The sequence below is a fragment of the Pezoporus wallicus genome, unplaced genomic scaffold, assembly GCF_028554395.1.
Source record: "Pezoporus wallicus isolate ANWC-B61680 ecotype Strahan unplaced genomic scaffold, APGP_CSIRO_Pwel_v1 scaffold_11491, whole genome shotgun sequence".
Taxonomy (NCBI): Eukaryota; Metazoa; Chordata; class Aves; order Psittaciformes; family Psittacidae; genus Pezoporus; species Pezoporus wallicus.
In genome coordinates, this window is record NW_026642649.1 from 2,234,233 (window position 1) to 2,259,512 (window position 25,280).

The window sequence follows — 25,280 nt, forward strand, 5'->3', positions numbered from 1 at the left end:
TCTTGCATAAAAAAAACATTGTCCTGACAAGCACCAGTCATGTTTTTCACATAACCAAATACCCAGCTCAATGCACCAGCATTTCTGACTCAGTTTGATCTTCAGCTTTCCAGCAGTTCCCCATCACGCAGGACCCCATCCATCAAGAGGCCAAGCACTGGACTTGTATTGTGTGCAGCCTCTTGCGCTAGCCATCTGCCAGAGGATGAAAAGCCAACATCAGCTACCCAAAGAGCTAGCTTTGTTACTGGAAATGTGAGCAATTACTAAGAAAATTAACTGTATGGCACTGTAACAAGCAATACTACTACCAAGATCAATATGGTCAGCCCAGCATCAGCAGACACATGCCACCTATGCTGCATTCAACTAAGTCACACAAACACAGTGACTTCAACAGATGATGTCTCCCTGAGCATCAGCATCATACCATAAGCCTTATAAAAAAAAAAAGAAATGGAGGCAAAACCTAAACATCTCCTCAGGTTTTGCAGATGCTGCTAACATCTGCAGCAGGCAACTCACAACTGAGAGAATTTGGGGTGGCAAAAGAGAGGCAAGAACTACGCTCCCGTAGCCTCCCAAGAAGAGCTGGCAGGATCAGAGAAGTGGAAGACACTGATTTATTGCAGTCACATGTAAATGTTGGCTTCTAACAACAGCAGCAGCAAAAGAAAAATCAGTTGAAAGAACCTGAGAATGCTGAAAAAAGCCACAATAAATACTGAGGAACTGGGAGAGGAGCTATTTCTCATTAGGAAAGAAGAAGGGTTTGAGAACAACTTGTACTTACGAAGATTGAACTGGCTTGGGACCATATGTAGTGGAAATTAAAAAAGCCAGAAAAAATCCACAGACACTTGAATGAAATGAAAAAGGGATCACGGTGCCATTTCAGGAGGCCACGAGAGTATAGGCTGCCTTCTCAGTTTAAGTGGAATGGTAAAGGCCATCAGGCTTACCTAACGTAGGCTGAAGAAAAACAAATCACTGGCTAATGGACACCCGAGTCAATCATGAAATCCCCACCTGAACAGGCACAATGGCAGGGGATTTTAGCTGTAAGGTCAAGAGCTGAGGAAACGGCTGAACACGAAAACAGATCAGCTAAGGAAGCCTTAAAGACAGAACCACAAGCTTACCAGAAATTTGATAATACCCAAGAGACCTGCAATGGCTGAATAACTGTTTGATGAAGAGAAAAAATTAGGGTTCATAGGCACTAAATGTATCCCCAGTGTAACTCACTGAAGTTAAATTAATCACAGAAGAGGTTGATTGTGGTGCTCAGTATTTTACTGGTGGAATGAAAATGTTGCACTATTTTACCACATACTTTGTTCTTTAAAAATATCACAGCAGTCTCCAATAATCAGTGCTGGAGAGGGAAAGGGGGTTCTTTAACAGGAAAGAAGTAATTCTGGGTGGCAAACCTAAGAGATCCTGGAACTGATTTTCTGTTATCTCATACCTACTATAGTCTATGCCATTTGCTTCACCAACAGGCAAAATCTGATCATAAGCTTTTTGCACACATTATTTCCATCCATGATGCATAGATATGGAAAACCTTACGCCCAGGAGCTTGCATTACAGGCACCTCTCTTAGGAGCCTTTAAGGTTTTGCATTGCAGTACCTACAGACAACACACAAGAGCTGAGACACCACAGAAACAAACAGACAATGGTCAGTGCTTGGCAGAGCTCCTAAGTCAGCTTGGTAAATGGTGATAAGAAAAAAGTAAATGGAAAACGTTGTAAAATAAAGGCAGTGTAGACAGATACATCCACCTCCAACCAGCTCCATGCCCTTTAGTGGCAGGATTTCTAGATTCAGAAGTTAAGAGTATTAAAGATGAAGTTATTTGGGCATATGACCTTAACATTAACAGTTGGGTTTCTGAGGGGAAAATCTGGAGTAGTCCTATGCAGGTTGGAAAGCAGGATGGTAAGAGTCTTCCAGAGCAGTAACCTCTCCCTTGAGCACAAACACACCTCCAACAGCAGAAAACTAGGGACAAACTGGAGAAGCTACCCCAGCTGGGTATTATAATACACGTATTGCATGGGGATGTGATGGTTTATGATCAACTGCTTGTTAAGTTTGAAAAGCAAAGTTAAATTCTTACATAAGATTACAATAAATGGAGTGCTAATATTATGTGGAACAAAAAGCTCCAGGAAATCCAATACTCACTCTGTATTAAGGCACAGAGCAAGCCAGATTCTGGTTTTGTTACCACAAGTGGAGCATGGGTAAATCTCCTAAAGTTAAAAGGCTCTTGGTAGATTTTCAGCCTGAGAATAAAACAGCCTGCCCATTCACATCAGCATGCTAACTGGGATTTATATTAAAGAAGCTAAAAACCAATCTGGTTTTCCAAACATCTTTCATACACAACTTCTAGCATATTAAAATGATTCATTGCTGTCATGGGCTGGAAGACACCTAAACCCGATACTGTAGATTCCCCTTATGCTCTGCAGATACTCAATAGTGTAGACACTATACCTCCACAACATACATAAGTTACAGCAGCAACAACTCAGCAAGGTCGTGAAGATCCTGTTTTGCCTCTTTAACTGCCTAAAGCAGGTTTTGGTTTTGCAACTCACTTCCACTCTGCTGAGTTAAGATTCAGTTGGAGCACTGAAGCTCTTGTCTCCCTTTGACGTAAGCAGGATGAAGCCACTTGCAGGACTTGATCCTTAAAAAAGAAAGGGGAAAGCAAGTGATGAAATCCTGGATCCTTCTCTTATGTCAGTGGGATTTCTGCTCTTCAGTATTCTTGTGCACCAATTCACTACTCATCTCTAATACAGTATTTCTGGGGCCTTCAAAGTACTTCTGTATTAGGCTCCACCATATAAGTAATAAAAATGTCAGGAATTCAGATGCAAATGTTTAAGTATTCCACTTCAAATTGCCTCAGTCTCCACCTGTACTTACTTTTGGATGAGAACTGCGCAGACAGTCCCACCAGGCTGAAAAACAAAAAAAAGCAAACTGTTTCCTATGGAAAAGAATGCTAAATACATCGATCACCATTATTTTACACAAGATTGGACCCACCTCACACAGGAGCCACAAGTTGTTTCAACAGAGAGTAAGAATTCATAGGAAAAAGGAATTCTTTATTATTCAGTTCTAAGTGACCTCAGTTTCACATCACGGAATTTAATTTAGTTCTTAAAAAAGAGCAACACTGCATACAGAATTCTTTAAGCAATTCTTACAAGATCACTGGTTGTGCTTTGTTAACTTATTTCAGCTATTTAAATGTACCTCAATGTCTCTCAGGTGCACTGGGATTCAGTATCCCTTTACTCTTCATCATAGAAAAAGACATACATAAATAACACAATGCATAGCTCAGAAAGTCAAGAGGAACTGTTACGTCTTCCCTGGATCATAACCTGCCAGAAGTTCTTTGGAATTTAGCTGTGCTGTTACAACTCAGTAGAACATCACTGAAATAAGGCACCTTAGTGTTATCCCAGAAAATACAGTCAGTTCTGTTGTGTTTGTGTGATGGGAAGAAAGCTCAGGGGGAAAACCCATATGCACCAGTTCTGTAAATGCACAGTGAAAAGCCACGCTCACAGAAGAGTCAGGGCAGCATGGAAGTGATCTTTCAGGAGTGGATCTTGTGACATAAGGCGGGGCCTAAAGGAGCAGCTTTGAGGTATATCTAGCTGGAACTACAGGTGACCAAAAACAATAGAGTAAGGAGCAATGGTGAATCTTCACTTTCATAAAATACTTCATAGTGATTTCACTCATCAGGATTCCTTCTTTTCCTCTACTTCTAGCAGCTCATCAAGGAATTCCACAACTTCACCCTAGAAAGGATAAAATTTAACAGGAACAAGTTAACCATGTGCTGCAAAATCAGTGAAAACCTTTAACTATTTTAACCAAAGCATAAACTGTAATAATGCATCTAAGTATTTTTTAACACACTTCATACAGCAGCCAGCACAACAAGCCTGTAAAATGCAGATAAATGGCCCACGGAGGTGTAGCACAAGTAACTGCAGTGACATACAGATCTTAAAAGAAGGAAATGTTACACTCACAATAAATCCTCTTGCACTTTTTCAGGTATTTAAACAGACAATGAAATTCTCAAACTCAGAAAGTAGAAGAAGAAATATTTAAAGCACCTGTTAAATTAGGAAATCGTTAAAATACCATAAAAGATGAAAGGATTTTAGAAAGCTTCAAAATTCAAAGCCAAAGTGTTTTGTAGAACTGTAACTCTGACTTTGCATCTGTCTGCTCTAACCATTTATGTCCTGAAACAAAAATGTAAAGAACCAGAGACACCAGAATATCTTCCACACTGGAAACAAATATGTTGGATATAGATTCAGACCAGAAAAATGTTGTATTTACTAGCTCCACTCTGGTAATACAGGGTAGCGACACAACAATCTGACTTTAAACTACTCCTAATGTAGTTCTATGTCCTATACCAATAATCAAATGACTACAGTCAAGCCTGAGCACTTTGGGATGATACAGCCCCACCGGCTGGAATTTACTGCTCTGTCAACTGAGCTACAGTAACTGCTACAGCATGTTTTTGCCTTGAAAGGTATTCCTTAGGAAGGCAGCACCTTCCAGACATGCAGTTTGAACCCAAATTTTACAGTTTTCTTTCTATTCTGGTAAGGAAAGGGCATTAAACCCCTTGTCAGTAAAAATAATATGAGGAAATAATTGTCTATTTTTAATACAGCAAACGTATCATGGTCATGGCGATTAAAAACATTAACATCACATTTTTCAGAAGCATGATTAGCACGGAGAGAAATAATGAGAACCAAGCAAGCAAAAATAAAAGTGGGAGGAAAGCTGCCTGAAATAACTGCTGCTCTTGTGCCCTGCTTCACAGCTCCACTCAAAAGGCTGAAGTGGTTATAGCGAGTCCTGAAGGATGGCAATTTCTTTTTGCTTTCGATTTGTTCAAAACATCCAAGTATCCGATTCAATAAAAACCATGGGGAAAAAATGCCAGCACTTTCATATTCCCTACTTGTCCTACTGGTTGCAGGAAATCTGGCAATTGGAAAACAGGAATTTGACATCTGTGCACATTTTCCTTTGTTTGAAGTATTTTGATTGCCCAAGGAGCCCAATAGCGGAAAGAACTCAAAACCACTTCACAAATGGACATGAAGAAAATAACCACTAGGTCCAACAGTCAGTACACAAGCAGTTGGAAGATACAAAAACAGAGGCACAGGAGACTTCTGGTCAAGTTTTACAGCACAGCTCTTAAAACTGGGCACAAGCATTTGCATGCCTCTTGAAGGACTACAGACAGGCAGGTCCCATTAACTCTGAAGAGAGTTAGGAGACTGGGAATACAGGTGTCTACTGCAGGAGTCCTAGATCTAGTTCAGACTAATTACTTTACACCTCAGGATCACAGTTTAATGAAAGAATAACAGACAATAAAAAGGATTTTTGCCCTCATTCTACCTGCAAAGATACTCCCTAAAAAATAGTCTGAAAGGCAGGGTGAAAGGCACAAACATCCGACTAGATGACCCAGAATAAGGGAGACAATCAGGATTTCAATAGTGTACCTTTGGAAAAGGATATTTAAAAATTGACTGAAATCTTGAAATCTCTAGAGCCCAAAATTGATCTCTAAGGGAAAGGATGTCAGAAGCTGCTGTGGTCTAATGAGAAGTACTAGGGAGTAAGAGAGGCTGAAATATGGCACAAATATTAACATAGCTGCCCAAACAATATACATACAGAAAATACGCTAATGCAACTGAGTAATTGCCTGGATGCTGGGTATATTTGAGAAGGGAAAAACTCCAGATTAAAGACAAGCAAAACCTGCAGTTAAAATACCTTTGCCTGTGCATTCACAGCCAGAATGTAAAACATTTGCAAACTGTCCACACTGTGGCTGGCAGCCTAATGAAAGGTGCTAATGCTACATCAGAAGAGCTGATCACATTGTCTCACTAGCAGCTATGACCAAATTGACCAACTGCCCTTGCCCCATTAGCGCTCACTTGACACCGCATCAGGCATTCTGCAAGACTGAGTTCAGCAAGGTGTTCACTCCAGGGAAAGAGCCTCCTGCCCACTGATATCTAATAAACTTCATGCTGGCCTGCGGATCTGGAGCCCGAAATAATGCTCTGATTTAACCATTCTGTGTGACAGAGTTCCTCCTGTTATCTGGAACACTATTTGGCTCCTACCTATCTTAACAGGAAGGACATCAAACTTCACATGCAGTAGGAAAGAAAATTTTACATGCAGTTGCTGCAGCTACCACACAGGACAACAGCCACCCACCAGCAATGCAGGTTACATAAATACACAGCTCAGACACAGCGCTGATGTAAATCAGAGTTGAGCAATATATGGCCCAAAGCATGATGTAACTGTCTGGCCAGTAGCTAGTAAATCAGTGTGTGAAGTCCAACTAAGCTGGGGGAAGAGAAGGGTTTGCCACCAGACCAGTACCTGCCTTGGCTGTTAGGCAACCAACAACTGTGTGACGTGGGGGCTGCCTGGTCAGCTGCAGTGAAGCACGTCCTCATCAGCAAGCTGGCTCTCGGTCTGCAGCCTTCACCTCCTGGTTTGCACTGGAAGCTGGGTACATGCTACAGGTAGAGCAGCTCTGCCAGCACCCCATGACCTCCCTTCTCTGTGCTACTCACCTCTTCTTCCCTCTCTCAGTCCAAGGACAGTGAATGGGAAGTGGGAGTGATGCAGCAAGGATGTATGGGAAAAGATAGGACAGGTATAGCCTGAAATATGAGAGGCATGATATCGAACAGCAGAAGGGGAATGCTCCCAGACTGGTGTGAGTGGTAGGAAGAACCAGAGAAGCTGATACGATCATCTGGGGCCTCTAATTATCTGCCAGATATGCAAACTGAGCAGCCTTGGCTTAGATTAACAGCTGAACAGAGCACAGACAGAAAGAACAAGTTTTGTAGCACAGTAAATCATTCCAGAAGGTTTTCCAGAGGGTATGTGAGTAGGTGGGTCATAATAAAACATGATTTTAAGACACAGTTCTGAAATAAGCTAACCCAGGCTACTGATACTGGTTATCAGTGAAGCTGGTGTATTAAGTGAAGCTACAGCACTTGAAAAAGTAGGTGCTAAAAAGATGACAAATGCAGAAGTCTTCACTTACTACTGCAAACTGAGTGTCTAAGATCATGGTACACAGTGGGCCAGGGATTGTTGCCAGCCCTTTCTTATGCAATGTTAAATGCTGCATGCACACACACAAAACACAACCTTTTAGAAGAAACATCTGTACTTTAGAGACTCCTAACCATGCTATTAAAATAAACAGCAAAGAGGAAAAACTACCAGTACACGGCTCAGTTACAGCCCACTTGAGACTGAGAGTCCAGCACCAACTCTTCTTTTGACAGCAGCATTTCAGTCTTGTTGCAAGCAATAGCAGCTGTACTGACAGATCAGATGCTTTGCTGTTAGTTGCAAAGACTAAGCACCGCCTTCTACATAGAAAACATCGATCATTCATGGGTCCTTGTCCTTTCTCAGGGGGAACTGGAAAACTTATGGGGAAAAAAAATACAGCTTTCTAGAAATAACCTATACAGTCTACGCAGAACTGTTGATGGCCTTTCTAACAGGGCCTCTGTATGCACCGCAGTGGGTACTGATCTTTAGGGAAGGAGCAGAAAATATTAAAACAATAGTGTTCTAGAATTAATTAAGCTCTATAGAAAAGTATCACTATGGACATGCCCCCATGTGTGATTATCAGTGGATGAGTAAGAAGCAGCCTTTATCCTAACTCATTCAACAAACTGTACCTTGGGAGACAACAAACAGAGCAAGGAGAATTGGCTGGATCTTTGTTTCCTTATGATCTAGAAGGAGAACATTTATCCCACAAAACATCCCCTAGCTGTCCTTCACAGCAAAAACTGAAATCTTGCTACAGCTGGAAGATCTTAGTCACTGGGAACTTGTTCAACAGTGAGAGTAACAGATTTGATTCCCTTATGTACTGGGCCATGGGTGAAAAGATAGTGGTAGGGGAAAGGGTTGCAGGGGTAACATGTATGAGGAGAGGTCAGGGCTGCCCAGGAACCGATGAGTAATTGTCCTGTAACTGCCCCAGGGACTAATTTGAGTAACTCATGGAAGAAGTGACAAAGTTAGGTTATGAAAACCAGCAGATTTTGTTCAAGGAGGAGTAACCATCTTGCAAGAGGGAAGACAAAGGTTTGATGTGGACAACTGTGGAGGGTATGTGCTCCACAGGCCTGATAGAGCTTACGAAGTGCACACCTCCCAGTCCTCTGGCCAGTGATATTTTGGGGCCATACATTATTTTGGGATAACAGTAAGGCATGTGTCAATGGATGGCTCAGCCTGAAAGGTTTATTCAGTCTTCGACCAAGAAAAAGTTCCTTGATCTAACCTTCAGTTAAAACATGAGAGCTCACTGTAACCACCTCAAACACTTCCCAGATCTTTCAAGAGCAGTACAGACCAGGCTGGACATTCCTTGCATTCTAGCAAAGGGGGAAAAAAATCCCTCAATTCTTTGTGCAGAGAAATTATTTGGCCCTTAACCTGTTTATTTTTCAGATACCTAGTCCACAGTGCCCCACTGCCACATGCATTTAGATGGGGGTTTTCTTCAATATTAAAAGAGCATATTTGCTCTTTACATGTATGTTAACTGCTTTCTCAAATATTTTTCCATTTCGTTTTTATTGATACACTCTGAACATGTAACTGTTCTCTTCCCATACACTATGAGAGACTGCAGCACACTGCAGTTATTACAATAGTGTTTTATAGTAATCCAATAAAAATGCTTTCCTCTTAACGTTTTTATAATGCCTATAAAACATGAGTCAGCCCAATTTCAAAGCAACTTCAACACTGCTCCCACTGCACTGAAAACAGAAGCCTTCTAGTGGCTTTGTTTCTGAACTCCACTTACTCTCTCTTGCCTGCTTTATGCTGCATGCAGAAGCTTACTTACAACTGGGCAGGTAAAAATTCCTCCTAATGTCACAACTTAGGGACATCCTGCCATTTAAGCCCAACCATGGAACCAGCTTCCCATAGAAGATGATTTAAATGGAAGAAGGAACATCTTTGACCAGGATACATATCCAACGGTAAAGAAGCAAGAGGGGAAAACAGGAAGGTTCTGCAGGGCCAGCCACGTCAGCAGCAAGTATCTCCACTAGCAAATGATGACAAAAAAACCCACCTTCTTTCTCTAAAGAATCTTATGTTGAAGAAGGACCATAACAATGCCACTTAGCTGCCAACCCTCTCTGAAATGGCTGCCACCAGCTCTTCTCAGTGTAGCAGTGCTATTGTAGTTGTGCTGGTCTGAGATTGCAGGCAAGGCAGGGTTTACATGTCTGCAGTTACAACTTGCCATTACAAGCACACTTGTATAGATCATCCGAATGCATGCAAATAAGTGAGCTAATAAAGCTGAAAACATGGTGTTAGTGATTTCTGAGCAGAAAAATAGGTTGACTTCAGACCATTATTTGCTGTAAGTAGCCTACTGGGCCCTCATGCTTTGATGTTATTCCACGTGTTCTTCTTGCAGCAATCACATTAGTTCAACACTTACTTTCCTTCGCATCACACTCAAGAACGGAGAATCTGAATTTCAGCTACTGTACAAATGGACACACACATCATATACAAATAAAAAGAACAAGATGGCAAATAAAGTGGGTCAAAGCTGCCAACAGTTTTTCACCTAGTGATCAAGTACTGAAAGAAAAAAAAATAAATCAAAAATCACATTGTAGGCTCATCTCAGCCAAATACTTGTGGTTCTTGTGCAATTTAGAACAGCTAAGTAGCTATCCCTGAAAATAAAATAAGAAAAAAAATCCTCAAGAACACTGATTTTATGGGCCAGAAACATGTCTCATACAATTAGTGCAGCGGGGAAGTTATACCTACACTAGCTGAGTATCTGGCTCTTAACAGCATTTCCGTTTGCTATTTAAATCTGTGCAATACCAGGAGTTGTATCTATTAGAGCCTTTATGAATTACACATCTGAACAGGAATCCAAAAGCTTAACAAGCCATGGCCAACTAAGATGACAACTCCGTGTAATGTTCTTTCAACTTCACAGTGGAAAACTGTAAGGATATTTAATAATAATTACTCTTAAGAAAAAGTAATTCGTAGCTAGTTGGCACTAATGGTCTCTGTCACCTCTGCTGTGTTAAATGTTTGAACTGGAGTTTTTCATTTCCTTGTGGAAAAACATTAATAAAGTAACATGAACAGGACAGTATTTCTTGTAGTGACATATGCAAAAATCATTACTGCATGTTCCAGCCTTTGCAATTACTGCCATGTATTACTGGAAGAAGCCACATGTTCTCACTCACTTTGCTAATTGGATTTAAAAAGCCACATGGATGATATGGGAGCACTGAGAAGTCTGAACAAAGTGAGATTCTCCACTTGGGGATGATGACATATTCACATAGGAAGAGACCCTTTTGCCACATGAATCCTTTTGCTTCACTCAAGGAAAGAGAATGATTTTCTTCTGCAGATTATTTTAGGGGCTGCTTGGCCCACAAGCAACTTCACAGACAGCAAACATGGACCACAGGGACACACAAAAGGTATGGCCTATGGCCCAAGATGCACATGGTTTAAATAAACAGTGTACTAAAAAGAGAGATTGCCTTCATCCTTAACAACTTTTAATAAAGCTTTTACTGTAACACCTTATCTGGGTTTTTCAGTTTTCAGCATTCCGATGGAATAAGCTTTTCTATCTGTGCCAGGAGAAATATTAACAAGAAATTCCACTTCTGCTACCAGCTCCTGCCCATACAGCAGAAACTGGAAGGTAGTGCTTTTACCTTTGTGCTATTCCTGCTCTGTCTGGACTCCCTGGAAGGCTCCTGCAGCCAAAGACAAGTTCTAGTAGCCAGGGATTTATGAGTTCTCTACCAAAAGCCAGAGCCAAGCCAGAGGCATGGACAGCCTCCACCCCTCCCAGGTTCTTCAGCCCTAGTAAGGGAGGGCACAGAAGCTTTTCCCTGGGAGAGGAGAACGGTAACTTTCCTATTATGATGAGAGTGTTGGGTAGGGATATCTGTGGCACTACCAGACCCAATAATTTTGGTTGTTTAACCCAAATATTAATCCAGTGTAATGCGACTTCCTTGTCACGTCCCCATAAGTTTAATTGAGGTTTCCACTGTACTTCCCTCCTGCAGATTGCAATGTCATTTATAACTGCACCAGTGAAACTGGCTACAGGAATGAATGCCAGCAAATAACTGCTTGTTTATATAGAACAGTATATATTCTATATACAACACAGTACTTGAGGCTCAAGATTGTTTCTATCCCTCCTTCTAACAACATATGGGGAAAGCCCTCACAACAGACTGCTTCTCCACTTCCTCAACTACTCATCGCTGCCTTCTGAAGCAGCAGATATGAGAGAAGCACTACAAATTAAGTTTATGCCCAACATAATGGGCAAAGCACTAACCAACAAGGGAACATAGAAAGTGCTCAAGTATTTCACACTCAGATGAAAATCCATACAGACTAGTCCTCATCTAAGCTTAACCTTATAACAAACTCATTAAACTGTCTTTCACGGTTTTATCACAATGGAAAGTCTTCCTCAAGTCTGCTAACCTTGCAGTGGAATTTTATGTATAGACTTGTTTTCAGGTCACTAGCATACTGAAGGCAGCACAGACATGTTATTACTTTTGTGCTATAAAGTATGATGCCTCCCTATGGGCTGGATAACATGAAAATTGCAAAGGCGATTTCATTTTTTAACACAAACCATCTTTCTCTTTTCTAACTAAAAAAGAGCTCAGCTGTGATCATTACAAGTACCCTGCCCCATGCCAAACTGAGCACAGCTCTTTGCCAATGCCAACAATGAACTATTCCATCATTTGAAGAGTCTTTTCAAACCTTTAAATGAAGGATTCTGAAAACAAAGCAAAACAAAAGGCAACCCAAAGCCTCCACACTTTCATTTCAGCTGTAGGCAACAAAGAAATGCCCTCTCAAAAATTCAACTACTTTCCTTGCTAAAAACCAATAGTAATAATAGCAATAGTAGTAATTTTATGTTATCTGCCCAGGAATTCCAAACATTCAAGAAGCAAGACTGGGTGAGCAAAACGTTACTGTGCAGGAAAAAAAAAAAACCAACCCAAAACCAACAGATGTCAAGATTTCCTTTTGACAAAGATTAAGATTTAGGTGGTTACTTCTGGACAAAACTATAAGGATCTTTAAATCTAATTTAAACAACATTTCAGACAGAAACAACCAAAAAAACCCAAACCCAAATAACCCCCAAAACCAGAAAAACATTAGGTTTAAATATATATATAATATATATAAAAATATACATATACACACTACTTCTCTGCCCCCTTGTGTTATAGCTTGCAAGGTGGATTTTTGTTTCGTGGGCTCAATGTGTTATATTTACCTTCGTATTAATACCAGCCATACTTTTTTAAACTGTATGTGATGTTCTTCTGGTTTGTTTCTTATATTCCATTTACAAAAGAAAAAATCATGCTAAAATGGTCATGGTTACAAGAAGATTTTTCCATAATAGCTAAATCCTTGGATTCCATTTATGTATCATCTTCACTTTAATGTGATTGTTGGTTTTTGACCATGATTTCCTTTCTAGAAAGCTCACCTCATCATCATCCATCAGATGTTCCTTTGCAAAGTCATACATTTCCAACTGGAGCGTGGTTATGTTGTGATATCGAACAGCCTCCTATCAAAAAACAGAATCTCCACGTTAGGGTAGCAAGACAGGGGAGTGTCATCACATGTCACCTGAAGGTACCCCAGCAAAGTGAGACCCAGACTTAGTAGAAGGTAGATCCAGGGGGGGTAATAATGTTTGTTAAAGGAAACAGCAGAACAGCAAGCAGTGTATCCAGTGTCTTGTGTGGACCTTTCAAAGCACAAGCTCCATCGGTGTCAGAAGAACAAAGCACTCTCCTCTTTCTCACGTTTCAAAGCATTGGCAAGTCTGAGGATAAGGAATGAGACTGCCAGAGCTGAGCAGCAGCCTGTGCCTGCGTTCCAGCAGGCTTTGGATGTGAGAAAGCTTCTGTCTCCCTGTGCTCTGGCGTATGGCAGCAGGCAGTTCTGAGAAAGAGAGACACTAAGCTATTCTGCATGATAATGGCTGATCCCAGCCTCAGTCTGGGCTAGGGAAATTCTGTATGGTCACCAACCTGTCTGTTTAGCTCAGTCACCTACTCTCATATTTGTGAATACCAACAGTAATCTACTTTGATCATCCCCTTTAACTCTTTTGGGATGGAAAACAGGAAACTTCCTCTTTCACAAGAGCATCTAAAGCTTAGTGTCAGAGCCAAATGCTGCTGTCACTCCATTACCACTGTGAAAATAAACCAGAGGCATTATGGTTTTCATGACAAGCGATTAGCATAGCAAGCAACTTCTGTTCTTAGTTACATGGATCAATGCAGAAGAAAATACAGCTGTGTGCATTTAACATTTGATATTTAAAAATTATCTGTAGTCCTCAGCTTCTGAGAAGTTATCAATGAAACATTCAGAGTTAACATGTAAGGCCCTTCTTCTGTCCTATCTGTACATGTATGCCAAATTTGTCTGTGGTCTGCAGTTTTATACTTTGCTACCTCTTACTCCCACTGCCAAACATTGTCTCCAATACAGCTATAAAGCATAGTTTTGTCCCCAGAAGCAGTGACAAAGGAATGGTCCCTTTCAGCTCTGAACTCAGACTTGCTGCTGCTGCCTGAAAGAACCAAATGCTTTTTTGTTTTCTTCTGTCTCAGCTGGCCCTGCAAGGCAGACCTGGGTTTCCAGCGTGCAGATAGGTGTGTTGGACGTAACAGCTCTCCACAAATAAAACCCATTTAACTCAAACGCAGTAGTATTTCTGACTTCAGTTTCCTGGCCTGAGAGGAAGGAGTGTAGGAAATCAGTGTAACTTATAAGGTGCATATGTGAACTGCTCTGCAGAGCTGCTACAGACAGTCAGTCACCTAAGCACTGCACGCGTGTACTGAGTTCAACGCAGCATTAAGAATCAAGGGCCTCTGGCCCAGTGCAGGTCTCAGTGACTGAGGTGTCTGAAGAAACAACATGGGAAGGGCAACTGGAATGCTGCCCAGCAGGATGCTCGCTGTTGCTTCAGCTAGGTTAACTTAAATGACTCTTCCATAGAGAAGTCATGCTGTAAGAGAAAGAACATGTACTGCTAATGACCAACTATGTCAGCACATACCACTGATGTCTAACGAGTCACTCGGGTGTCACAAAGCAGTTAATTCAGTTGTATGACATAAATCCTAGTAATGAGAAAATCCAGTTTGATTGTCAGAGTCCAGGCTGCTGTAGTCCAGAAACACAGCAAAGTGTTTTTATCGGTAAAACCTCCTTGGGCATGGAAATTTAAGAATACCATAGAAACCCATTTTTAGAATAATTTTGCAAAGCCAGATCACATCATTATATTGCATTTTTCCCTTCTCCATGCTGAAAGACTGATTAAGAATTTCAGTCCAGTTGCAAATAACAGGAAAAGAATGAATTTATGCTGGGCTAGATACACCCCGATTTAAAAATGGCACTGTTCAGTTGCCAGCCATGAAGCTAGAGCACTATATTTCACTTGATGATGTCCTATGTATCTTATTGTGAAATAAGAAAATAATTGTGCAGTGACTCAAATGCTGCTCCTTAAACCATGGAAAATATTTTCTTTGATGTATAATCCCAATTCAGTTTATAAAATCTGGTTACATATATTCCATATGTAAAAAGTGAATAGTAGTTTTAATTAGGACTATATGGAATCTTAATATATGTGTTTTATCAGATAAATTCAGAATCCCACTCATATCCAACCAGTTGGTACATACAAGTCTAGAAAGACATAAAGCAAGGATGTAGAGATAACAATCATTGCTGGATGTCCTGATGTTTACTGTGGACTCTTTGCAGCAAGTATTCCAGCTGAGATAACTAGATACAGTATGGTCCTGGACCTTTTTCCATCCTCATCCGCTTAACTATGTTCTAAAGTAAGTGGAAAGTAAGTTTAGCTGAGGTTATTGTATCCAGACACATTTCAACGCCAAAAGAACCTGAAATAACAGGCAAGTGGGCATGTTGGCAAATAAGAAGTGATTCCCAAAAGCCTAAATGTTACTGGGGCGACCTTTACACCAGGAGGTTTTGGGGAGCAGCTGCTTCAATCATCAAGGTAGATAAAGACACACATATACATGTGTCAGACAAGTACCACTGTGGATTTACTTGTCAGCATATTATACCCTACTGTAATATATGCCAACACAAAAGACTATAATGACACTCACTGTCTACATCACACAGTACATCTCTGTGTACAACTTTCTATGCAGTTTCAATAAAACAGCATGTGTTTAACTCCAGAACCAATAGATAACCCCCACTTTCCCAATCTTTGACCTACTGAGCATCAAGAAAACATCTGAATGTGTCTAGAAGGCAAATTAATTAATTCACCTACCGATCTGGGCTGAAAATCCTCCTCTTTAAGTCCCCATTTGTCTTTGTGGTACTGATAGTAGACCATGTTCTGTTTCATTACTTCATCTTTCTGGTCAAACAGAAGGTAACTAGCAGCACAAGCAGCTGCATTCTTCATGTCATTTGCTAATTAATAAGCACACACATGAAAATTCAGCTAAGGTAAATGAACAAATTCCTACTATTATCCAAGCTCTGAAACACTCAGATGGAAACAGAACCCATTTTCCATCTCCCCACCAACTGCATATAAAAAAAAAAACAAAACTGCATCCCAGAAAGGATACACTATTTTCATGTTCTGAAACAGGTTTCTGAAACATGATTCAAAAAAATCACCCGAGTGGTTCTCTATGAAAATCCTAACCAAATATTCCAGTATCAGTGAGATACTGGTATCCCAGTACACATTGGGGCATTTATTACAAAACAAAACCACACCACCACCACCACCACCCCCCCAGCAAAAAAAATAACCCCACTTCTTTGTACAAGAATTGACAAAGAGGGAAGAGTCAATGTGTAAAATGTGCAGTTAAACAACACAAGCAGAAGTCATTAATGACTTGATGCTACATGGCTGAATCCATCTTCCCTTTGATGCTGGAGCCTGCAGCAGTAGCTGTAAGTGCTACACGTGTATTTACAGTGCAAGTAGCCCCTCAAGAAACTGCAAAATTCACCGAGTTATTTAACTATCAAGTATGTAATCACTGAGCACCAGAACACTACAATTTCTGTGAAGTGGTCCCCTTTTGCTCAAAACCCATGTAGCCCCATAAGCCTCATTTTAATGGGACTATAAGAGTCCACTAGGGAAAACTGAATGGTATGAAATACTCTCTAGGTTTCTCTGTGGAAGAAATGATGAATAGTAAATTGAAAATTGAGTACTTATTGAATAGAATGAAGTAAGTTATGTTAAATGTGTTGCCTTGAATCACAATCTTTCTTTTCTCTGAGTAAGTTATAAGCCTAAGAAAAAATTTGCTAGAGCTATACATTCAGCTGCTTAAAAAGCATGTGGGCCTGACAGCTTGACCCCTATGGCTTTTTGGCACAAACCATGCGTTTTTTGTACACAGATGTATGAAATGGGTCTGTTTCACTGCACATGTTCCACTGGAAGTGGCTGGTGCTCTTTACCCTAAGATGTCTTGAATTACTTCAAACAGGCAGAAGAATTGGTGCATCATTTAAACATCTAAAATACAGACTATGAACATTTATAATTTATATGAGCATTTATCATTTACACAAAATGATAAAAAGCTCATATAAATTTACACACAAGTGTAAAGAACTTGTGCTGGCAGCACACATCATATAAAGAACAAATGGTACTGATGGATCAGACCACATTTACTCTGTAACTACCTCATTTTTCCAGCACCCAAGTGGAGACCAGTCACAACCATGCATAACTTAAAACAGAGGGACCTGACCCACACAAAATCCTTATGGGACTTACATTCAGCAATTTATTTTGTCATGGAGGATTTTATGATCATGGGCTCTATAAATAAGGTTTATCTCCTGTGTCTGTTAACTACAGTTATACAGGGAGAAAAAGACACCAAGCAACTCAGACTTTCTGTCCCAGAACAGCTTAAAATGCAGATTCTGGAGGCTACTACTTACACTGTAAAGCATTATAACTAGAGGAAAAAGATTATGAATGGAAATTGCCCCACATCATCCTAATGTTATTTCAGCATATTAAATCACTACTTACATTTATAATAAGCAAACTGTAAGTAATGGTACATGGTGGCCACAAATTTCTCAACAACAAAGCCTCCAATAATGGGTGTCAGATTGCTCTCACACTGCACTTTGCATGCAAGAACTTCAATATAATGATCTGAAAGGAAGAAAATAACACAGGATGTGAATAGAGCACAGTGAATCATTATAAACCCTCCCATTAGGTACCCATTAACATTTCACCTTATAATGCTCTCCTGGGTTCTATGCAGCTGGATCTTGCTGCTCGGAAGTACTGAGCATCTACAGCTCCATCTGAGGTATGTATCAAGCACTGGTACTTAGCTCTTCCGTAAAAATCTGGGTGGTCCGGACTTGAAATGATTCAAAGCCGTAATTCCAGAGCCCTAGCAGTTAGGTTACACTGACACCTACAGGCAGTCTGTGGCCGCCAACAAAGAATTTCGAGCAGTTTCGGGACAGATCACATTAGGCACCACCACAAAACAGAAGTATTTTAAAGCCTTAGTTTCCCTGTCAGCCACATTGGGCAGGTGAAACCAAGTTATGTGGCAAGTCTCTGACCAAAGCAAAAGAACAGCAAAGGGCCCTTCCCCTGTTTTCATTTCTGACAATTCCTAACACAAAGAATGCTGAAGCTAACCAAAATGAAATTACCAGGCCCATCTTTTACAAGAACAGTGGAATCTCAAAACAGAGTAGTATTCAATTCTACCCAGTACATAAAGCTAGAAACACCAGTCCCTCAGTGAAGTGATCCCATGCAATGAGGACAGCTGGCTTCCAAACAGAACTCACTGCTCAGGGATAAACATGTACCTAGTGCAAGCACCAAATACTTCTGGTTATCTTTTCTTGCTGCATCTACTTCTGCATTAAAAGCCTCAAAGGCAGAACGCATCTCCCGGGAGCAAGAGGACAGCTCTGCCCAGGCAGCGCAAGTAAATGCGAGTTTTCCTATGTCAAGAACAAAATACTTGAAACGCATGCATACGCCCAAGATGACATCATGCAGCATCTACTTTTCCTTCCCACCACTATTGCTGGGAATTGTCCTTTCCTTCCAAGGAGGAAGGGGAAGGATGACAGCAAGTGCCAATCATAGCTAAGCATGGCCACTTCTGGCTTTGGAGTCATCCTGATGTCAGGGCTCTGAACCATTGGGAAAGAAGGCCTGTGTTTCATGCTTTACCACCTGTGATTGGACCTTCGCTCCTTATCTGGAGGTCCTAGGCACCTGCCCGCTTAGCCAAAGAGTAAAGCATGACTTAAGGAACAGCCAGCAATAGCTGTTCCATGTCAGCTGTACTGATGGGTACCAGTTCCACACTGAGAAACTGGAGCTGCTCTTGTACCTCACATCTATGTATCTACATATTTCACAAATCTTTTCTCAGCAACACATCTTTAGGACAAAGTTAGGTTGGTTTTCCTTCTGGCAAAGCAGAAATTCTGTTGCATTTTTCACATTTTTAAGTCTGTTGATAAAGCATGCCAGCATTCTCCACGCAACATTGCCAGCAACACTAAGCCCAGAGCACTGAAGAAATTGTTTCTTCTGCTACAAAAGAACATAGGAAATGAGTATGTGTCAATTTGACAGCAATCAAAAAAGGTGGCATCTCTTTTCCTTTGCAAAGCAATTGATTTTTTTAATCTACATACTAAAGAAATCTTAACTGCTAGCAAAACTCTGCTGGAGGAAAGATGAAAAACAGGCAACAGAAATTTGTCATGTTTATGAGAAAGCAGATACATCTGACCAGTGACACACAAAACACATAGCAGATTTTGAAGGCAGGCTAACCCCTGAGCCTCAAAGGTGCCAAACTGATATTGAAATGTTGGTTAAGAGACCCGTCTGGATAACTGTTGCTACCTGGATGGAGTAGTTCTTACTACTTACACATCTGTTATTCTGACACACTCTTCAATTTCCACATGTTAAAGTAAAAGCTCTCCGTTCTGATTTGCTGACAGCCCTCCTTTATCCTACTGGAAAGAGCAAACCAGAATTCAAGCAGTTTTCAGTGAATCTAATAAACCCATGTTGGCCCAAACTGAGCATGGTGTAGCATGTGTGTTTCATGCTGCAAACTGAGAAACAGGACTCTGGTAGTCAATCCTACAGATAAACTGAAGTGCACCTTTGGGACATCTTCCCTTATTATTTCCTAACTGCTCACCTGCAATGGAAAGATAGAAGTCTTTAAAATCCTTGATCTCTCGAGAGCCTTCACAGGCTGCTGTACAGTCATCATAGGCTTTGAAGAAATCAGGAAGAGCCAGTTCCATGTCCGAGATAGATGTTCTCCAGTTGTCACCGTTGTATGCTCTCACAGCCCTGACAAAAAGATTCTGGAAAGTTGGCAGGAATGAGAACCAGAAATAACTGATCTGTGGAAATCAGTGTGTAAATTCAAATACAGGATGTGTCTGTATGTCTGAATTACTATAGAAGCTGTTATCCAATTAATGTGAGGACAACAGATATAAATGTTAATGGCTTTTACCAGGTATTTCTAGAGAGCAGAGTACATAATTCTATTTCAGATCGAAATAAAAGCCTGTTGGACAGCAGTAAGAGTGTGAATCTAAAGCACAGGTTTTGACAGACATTTTCAGTTGAATATTTAACACCAAATGTCCAGCTTATTTTAAGCTCTGCCACTATACCACATTTGAGTAACTATGCACCTCCTTAGCTCCAGCAGTGACCTGCATGTAGTGACCTCCAGGTGTGCCACTATCTATGAATCACTGCGACTCATTTATGAAACAGTGAAAAGTGTGAGAGGTGAGAATTACTGACTGCATCAAGCAGGCAGAACAGAGATGATGGAGAAGACAGGAAGAGGGAACGGAGAGTAGGAACCAAGAATATGTGAGCAAATAATGTTCTTGAATCTCACACAGTAAGAGAAGTAACTGAACAGTTCCAAAAGACCAGACTGTGAGTAAAAAAGCATACCTCATAAGGTTTTGTCTCCAAGTCTTTAATATGCTCCTCAGCATCAGGTATGCTCTTATAGTAGGCCATATTTCTTTGCATCATTTCATCATCTGGATGCTTCAGAAGAAATGTGTGAGCTGCTGCAATTGCTTTTGGAAGATTATTAGCCTAAACAGGGATGGGGAGAGAAGGAAAGGCAGGGGAAGAAAGGTCAATTGGAAAAAAAACAGTTCAAAGTTTCCAAGTTTCTGTCAATGAACTTTCCTGCAGCCTCTATACTCCCAAACTTACTTCTACTGAAACCACTCTCAGCAGATACAACAGTACAGTAAAACTGATGTAATTTTTCTCAGTTTTACTCCTAGCTGCATCACTATGAACATTTTGTGTGACCATATATATTTGTATGAACATATCAGTGGGTAAAAAGCCAGCCCAGGGAGTGCGAGTGACCAGGAGTGCAGCGAACAGGACATAGCGTGGCAGCTCCCCCCACGGGCAGGCAAGCAGGATGGTGAGCACTCGCCTCAGGACCAGGGCCTGGTCTGGGAGCTCTGCTCTGGCTGCCCCAGCAGTGGCTAGCATTGGCACCCAGACAGAACTGATGAGAGGGGAGGCTGCAGCACAGAGCTCAGGGTGTAGTAGGTGCTGCCACTGGTCTCTTGAGGCGCAGTGCACCCTTGTGGGGGTCCTCCTGCAGCAGGGGCTGAGCTGCAGGATGTTTTCAATAGGCTAAAAGATGACAGGGAAGCTGACAAGGCACAAGATTATATTGTTTGTCCTGTGTGGGACTTCTCTCACAGCAATTACAGATGCTAAGCTCTGGATACTGGGTAGGAGTCATCACTTACCATGTTTATATCATATTTATGTTGCTTATTTGCCTAGTGGCACGCAAGACAATATTACAATAATCTATCTTCCTGGTGGTGTTACAAAGTTAGTGCAAACAGCAGGGACTTGCTCAATAATTGTGTCCTAATGTGATTTTCTGCACTCATTTTTAAACCCCATTAAAAATACTTTGTGAAGTATGCATTCCTTACTTACAACTGCATGTGCCAAATGTGTATGTACTTCTGTGTGCATGCATTTATATTTTTTAGTTTACATATAGATACACATTTTTGTAAACTATGTAGTACATATGCACATATTTGGAAAGAGTGAGCAAGTAAAAGTCTTAAATATTTGTGAAATATTAAAACCTTTTCCCTTATAAGCCAAGATCCACATCAACCCATTCAGTGCACTGAGATGCGGGTGATACAGAGTTCTACCTCACATCTAAAATGGCTTCTGGAAGTGTATGTATAAAACTATGAGCAAGAATCACAAGCATACACGTGCATGCTTTTTTCTGTCTTCATCCATAAAAGGTGCCCCTTCATTTCAGAAAGAAACTTGAGAGACAACTACCAGAAAGAAATGACTTCAACTCTAACATGAGCTCTCGCTGAGGTTCTGCTGTGAGTGTCCCTCCCAGCACTGGAGCTCTGCCAGCTGCCCTTCCTGGCTGTCCCAAAACTATGTGCTTCCAGTCATCCCAGACAGCGCTAAACACAATGGGAAATCTCAGCTGCACTTTCGTCAAACACCAGGTTTCATTTGTGCTTTATGCTTTAACCTTGTTTGTCAGTAGGCTGACAGGCCTCTCAGTTTTGCTTAGTCCACAATTCGCTCTCAGTTTCAATTTTCACCACTACAAAAAAGAAAAATTGTGCAGAAACATTCCTAACTGAACTCTGTGGCTACAAGAAAGCTCCCTCCAAAGGAGCAAGCAGCAGCATACAAACATCTACTCCCAGGATCTAAGACGTGGCAAAGTTTCACTCTGGAACATACCTCAATAAACACATGGTCACTCTAAAAAATGACATAAAGCATTTCCCTCTTCCTTCTTTCTATACTATAGAAGTCTGCTGGGGGGGCTAGGGGGTTGGGAAAGAGATATTCCTTTCATGAGAAAACCACTAGTAAGGAAAAAATCCCTTGTACATAGCAGTTTAGCTCTAGAAGGCCCACCAAGAACTCCCCCAGTGAGTGGCAAGGGCTCAGACCTGAACTGCAACCTAGTCAGAAAGTCAACAAGAACAACTGACACTAAAGGGGAAAACCACCACACTGCACCTCTCAAGCCTACTGCAAATGGGATGGAAAAACAGTTTAAAGGGAGAGGGAGGGGTTTCTCCCATTTGCCTCTTGCATTCCTACCCACCAGTTACTTAACTGTACCAGAAACAGGACGTAGGAATGATTTTTGCTGTGATCCATAAATTGCAAGCTTTGTACATGCCACAAGAGGGGAATGAATGGTTAAAGACAGACAAAAAATGGAAACATCTGTGCTGATGTCATTTTGGTATCCATATATGGCTTTGAGAATGGGAGGTCTGCCTGCCCACTCTCCTATTCAAGAGAAATGCCCCCTGTTTGATACCTTCTGCATGTGCAGAGGCCTTAATATATAAAGTTAATCTCTTCCGCATGATCTTAGGGATGGTTTTAAACTCACAGGATGACACTGGTGTGATACTGTGCATGCAGATACTGTTTCTATTTTGAGAGAGCACATTTCCCTACATCTGTTTGTGTGATTTGGAAAAAAACCCGAATATTATAAGGAGAAAACAGCACTCCTACCAATAAGACACAGATGATGAGTGTTGATGAGTGCTTTCAAGCAGCAACCTCGAAAACAATGCACAAGCATACAACCCTATATAACGTATACTGGGATATGTTGGGAGCGACTGCCTGAAAGAAAACAATCTAAGCAAAATTCAGCTTGTTTACTTCCCTCCCCAGAAATCCCCTTTATTTGAAATGCAAGTAATTGCAGTATCTAAGGGGATGGCATGAGGGATAGACCTTGATTTAGAGAGCAGAAGAGGAAGGTGAGAAGAAGGGACAGAACTGTCACTCAAGATCCTGGACAGGAGGGTGACAAGTAGCTAGAAGAACGGGATGAAACCTGTTAAAAGAGGTGTGTGTCCCCAGCCTTGGCTAACCCTGGAGCAAAAAGTAAACACCATTCCAGGGCTAGCATTAATGTCACACTTTCAGCAGCCAGTTTTCCCTTTACTCCTTCCTGTGGCTGTAACAAAACTGCTGTTTGCAGGCACCTGGTTATCTGTGAGTCACAGGCTGGGAGCTGCTGCACTTGAAACAACTGGACCAGAAGGAAGTAAGTAAGTAAGGGAAATGGACATTCTGAGGGACAGAAAGCAGCAAATAGTGCTTGCAATAGCAGAGCAGTGACATGCAAGGTCTGAAAAAGGGTTCACAGGTTACAAACAAAACAAGGCAGATGGAAAGAGGGGCAGGCATAGAGAAAAACCCAACTACAGGACGAGAAGGCAGGGTTTAGTGGGTGAGGGTCTGAGAAGAACTGGAGGGGCTAATCTAGGGGATGTGGTTGGATGAGTTGGGGAAAAACTTGTGAAGAGTGAGCTGGATAGCAGCACGTGGGCAAGCAGGGGGGCACACAACACAAACACTGGTCCCACGGTGGGTTACATGAAGTGCATGGGAGGAAGAGGCTTGAAGACATACCTAGAAGACAATGAAGTGCAGAGTCCCAGGAGGGCAGGGACTGGGAGGCCCAACCACAGACAGAAATGGAGGTGGGGTGGACAACTGGCAGCTAAACTGATGTGGAGAAGGTGATGGGGAATGAGGCTACAGCCCAGAGCAACTACTTGGAGTGTCAGGCAACAAGTCAGGAGCTTTGCCACAGGTGGGTGTGTGAGGTATCCACATCCAATATGCCTGTGCAGGGACAGTCCACACTGTCCCCCTCGCTCCACCGCAACACTGCCAGGCAAGTTTGGCTTACTTGGCTGGAGTGTGGCAGAGCACCAGGCAAGACTTTGGGGAGGCACAGGCAGAGCAGAGACACAGCAGACAGAAGATGAGGAGGGACGAAGGGCAGGGCCTCACCTTGAAGTAGGCGAACTGCAGGTACTTGTAGGGCTCTCGGCGCTGGAAGTCCTCGAGGAGGTCGCGGCCGGGCTGGGCCTGTCGGAATGCAGGCAGTCCCTGCTTGCAGCGCCTCAGACACTGCGCCCGCCGCAGCACCCCGGACAGGAGGCGCAGCTCGGCCAGAGCTCCCCCGGAGGCAGCGGCGGGGTGGGCCGCAACGGCGGGGGGCTGCCCGGCGGCGTGGCTGCAGTTGCGGTGGCAGAAGGCCTCGCTGTCGCGCAGCAGGCGGTAGAGCCTCATGCTGACCTCCAGGTAACTGACGCTCTCGGGCCAGTTCTCGGTGCTGTACTGGTCCAGGCCGTAGCGGTAGGCAGACTCGAGCGGCATGAGCTCGTCCCGCGGGAAGCTGCGAAAGCTGTAGCGCTCGTACTGCGCGCCCGCCGCCGCCAGCAGCGCCGACAACCCCAGCCACAGCCACAGCCACATCACTGCGCTCCGGCGGCCACCACGTCTCTGCTGCAGGAAGGGGAGAGCCGCGGCACCAGGGGAGGAGCCGGGGGAGGGCTCGGGGAAGCCTGTGGTGGGCGAAGCGCGACTGAGGCGGGAGGTTTAAGGCTGCCGCTGGCGCCCCTCCTGGCGGGGAGCAGATTGCAGCTGCGCCGCTCTTACGGTGTCCCACCTTGAAAGCTGAGCAGGGCTGGTAGGGGGACCGTCCCCATTACCCGCTTGCTGCTTCCCCTTCTCGCTGGGTTTCTTTCTCCGTCTCCTTCTTGCCTTGGATTCCGTCGCCCTCCTTCGAAAGCCTCCTCGCACCCGAGCTGGGAGTCGGCCGCATGAGTGACAAGAGGCGCAGGACCGTCTCCCGCCTCCTTTCTGTAGCGCCAGGGGCGCGGTCGGCAGCGGGAGCAGCTCTGGTGCGAGCCTGTGGGCTGGGGAATGCATATTCCAGTGCGGATCCAGGGGTGCGAGGCAGCGGGTCGGGAGCAGGTTTCCTCCTGAGGAGCCACACGTCCGCCAGCATGAGCTGCCTGGAACGTGTGGTATCCTGTGGCG

General features: G+C 42.6%; 1 protein-coding gene across 1 annotated transcript; it reads right to left on the reverse strand.

Annotated features, from left to right (window-relative positions):
- Window positions 1–3,114: 3,114 nt before the first annotated feature.
- CRTAP (cartilage associated protein) lies at window positions 3,115–24,725 on the reverse strand. The gene is made up of 7 exons (XM_057431513.1): window positions 24,246–24,725; window positions 20,322–20,471; window positions 19,537–19,708; window positions 17,358–17,486; window positions 15,603–15,748; window positions 12,738–12,821; window positions 3,115–3,843 (listed from the first exon to the last, which is right to left on the reverse strand). The coding sequence occupies exons 1-7, from the start codon at window positions 24,711–24,713 to the stop codon at window positions 3,784–3,786; spliced, it is 1,209 nt and encodes a 402-aa protein (XP_057287496.1). The 5' UTR covers window positions 24,714–24,725; the 3' UTR covers window positions 3,115–3,783.
- Window positions 24,726–25,280: the final 555 nt, after the last annotated feature.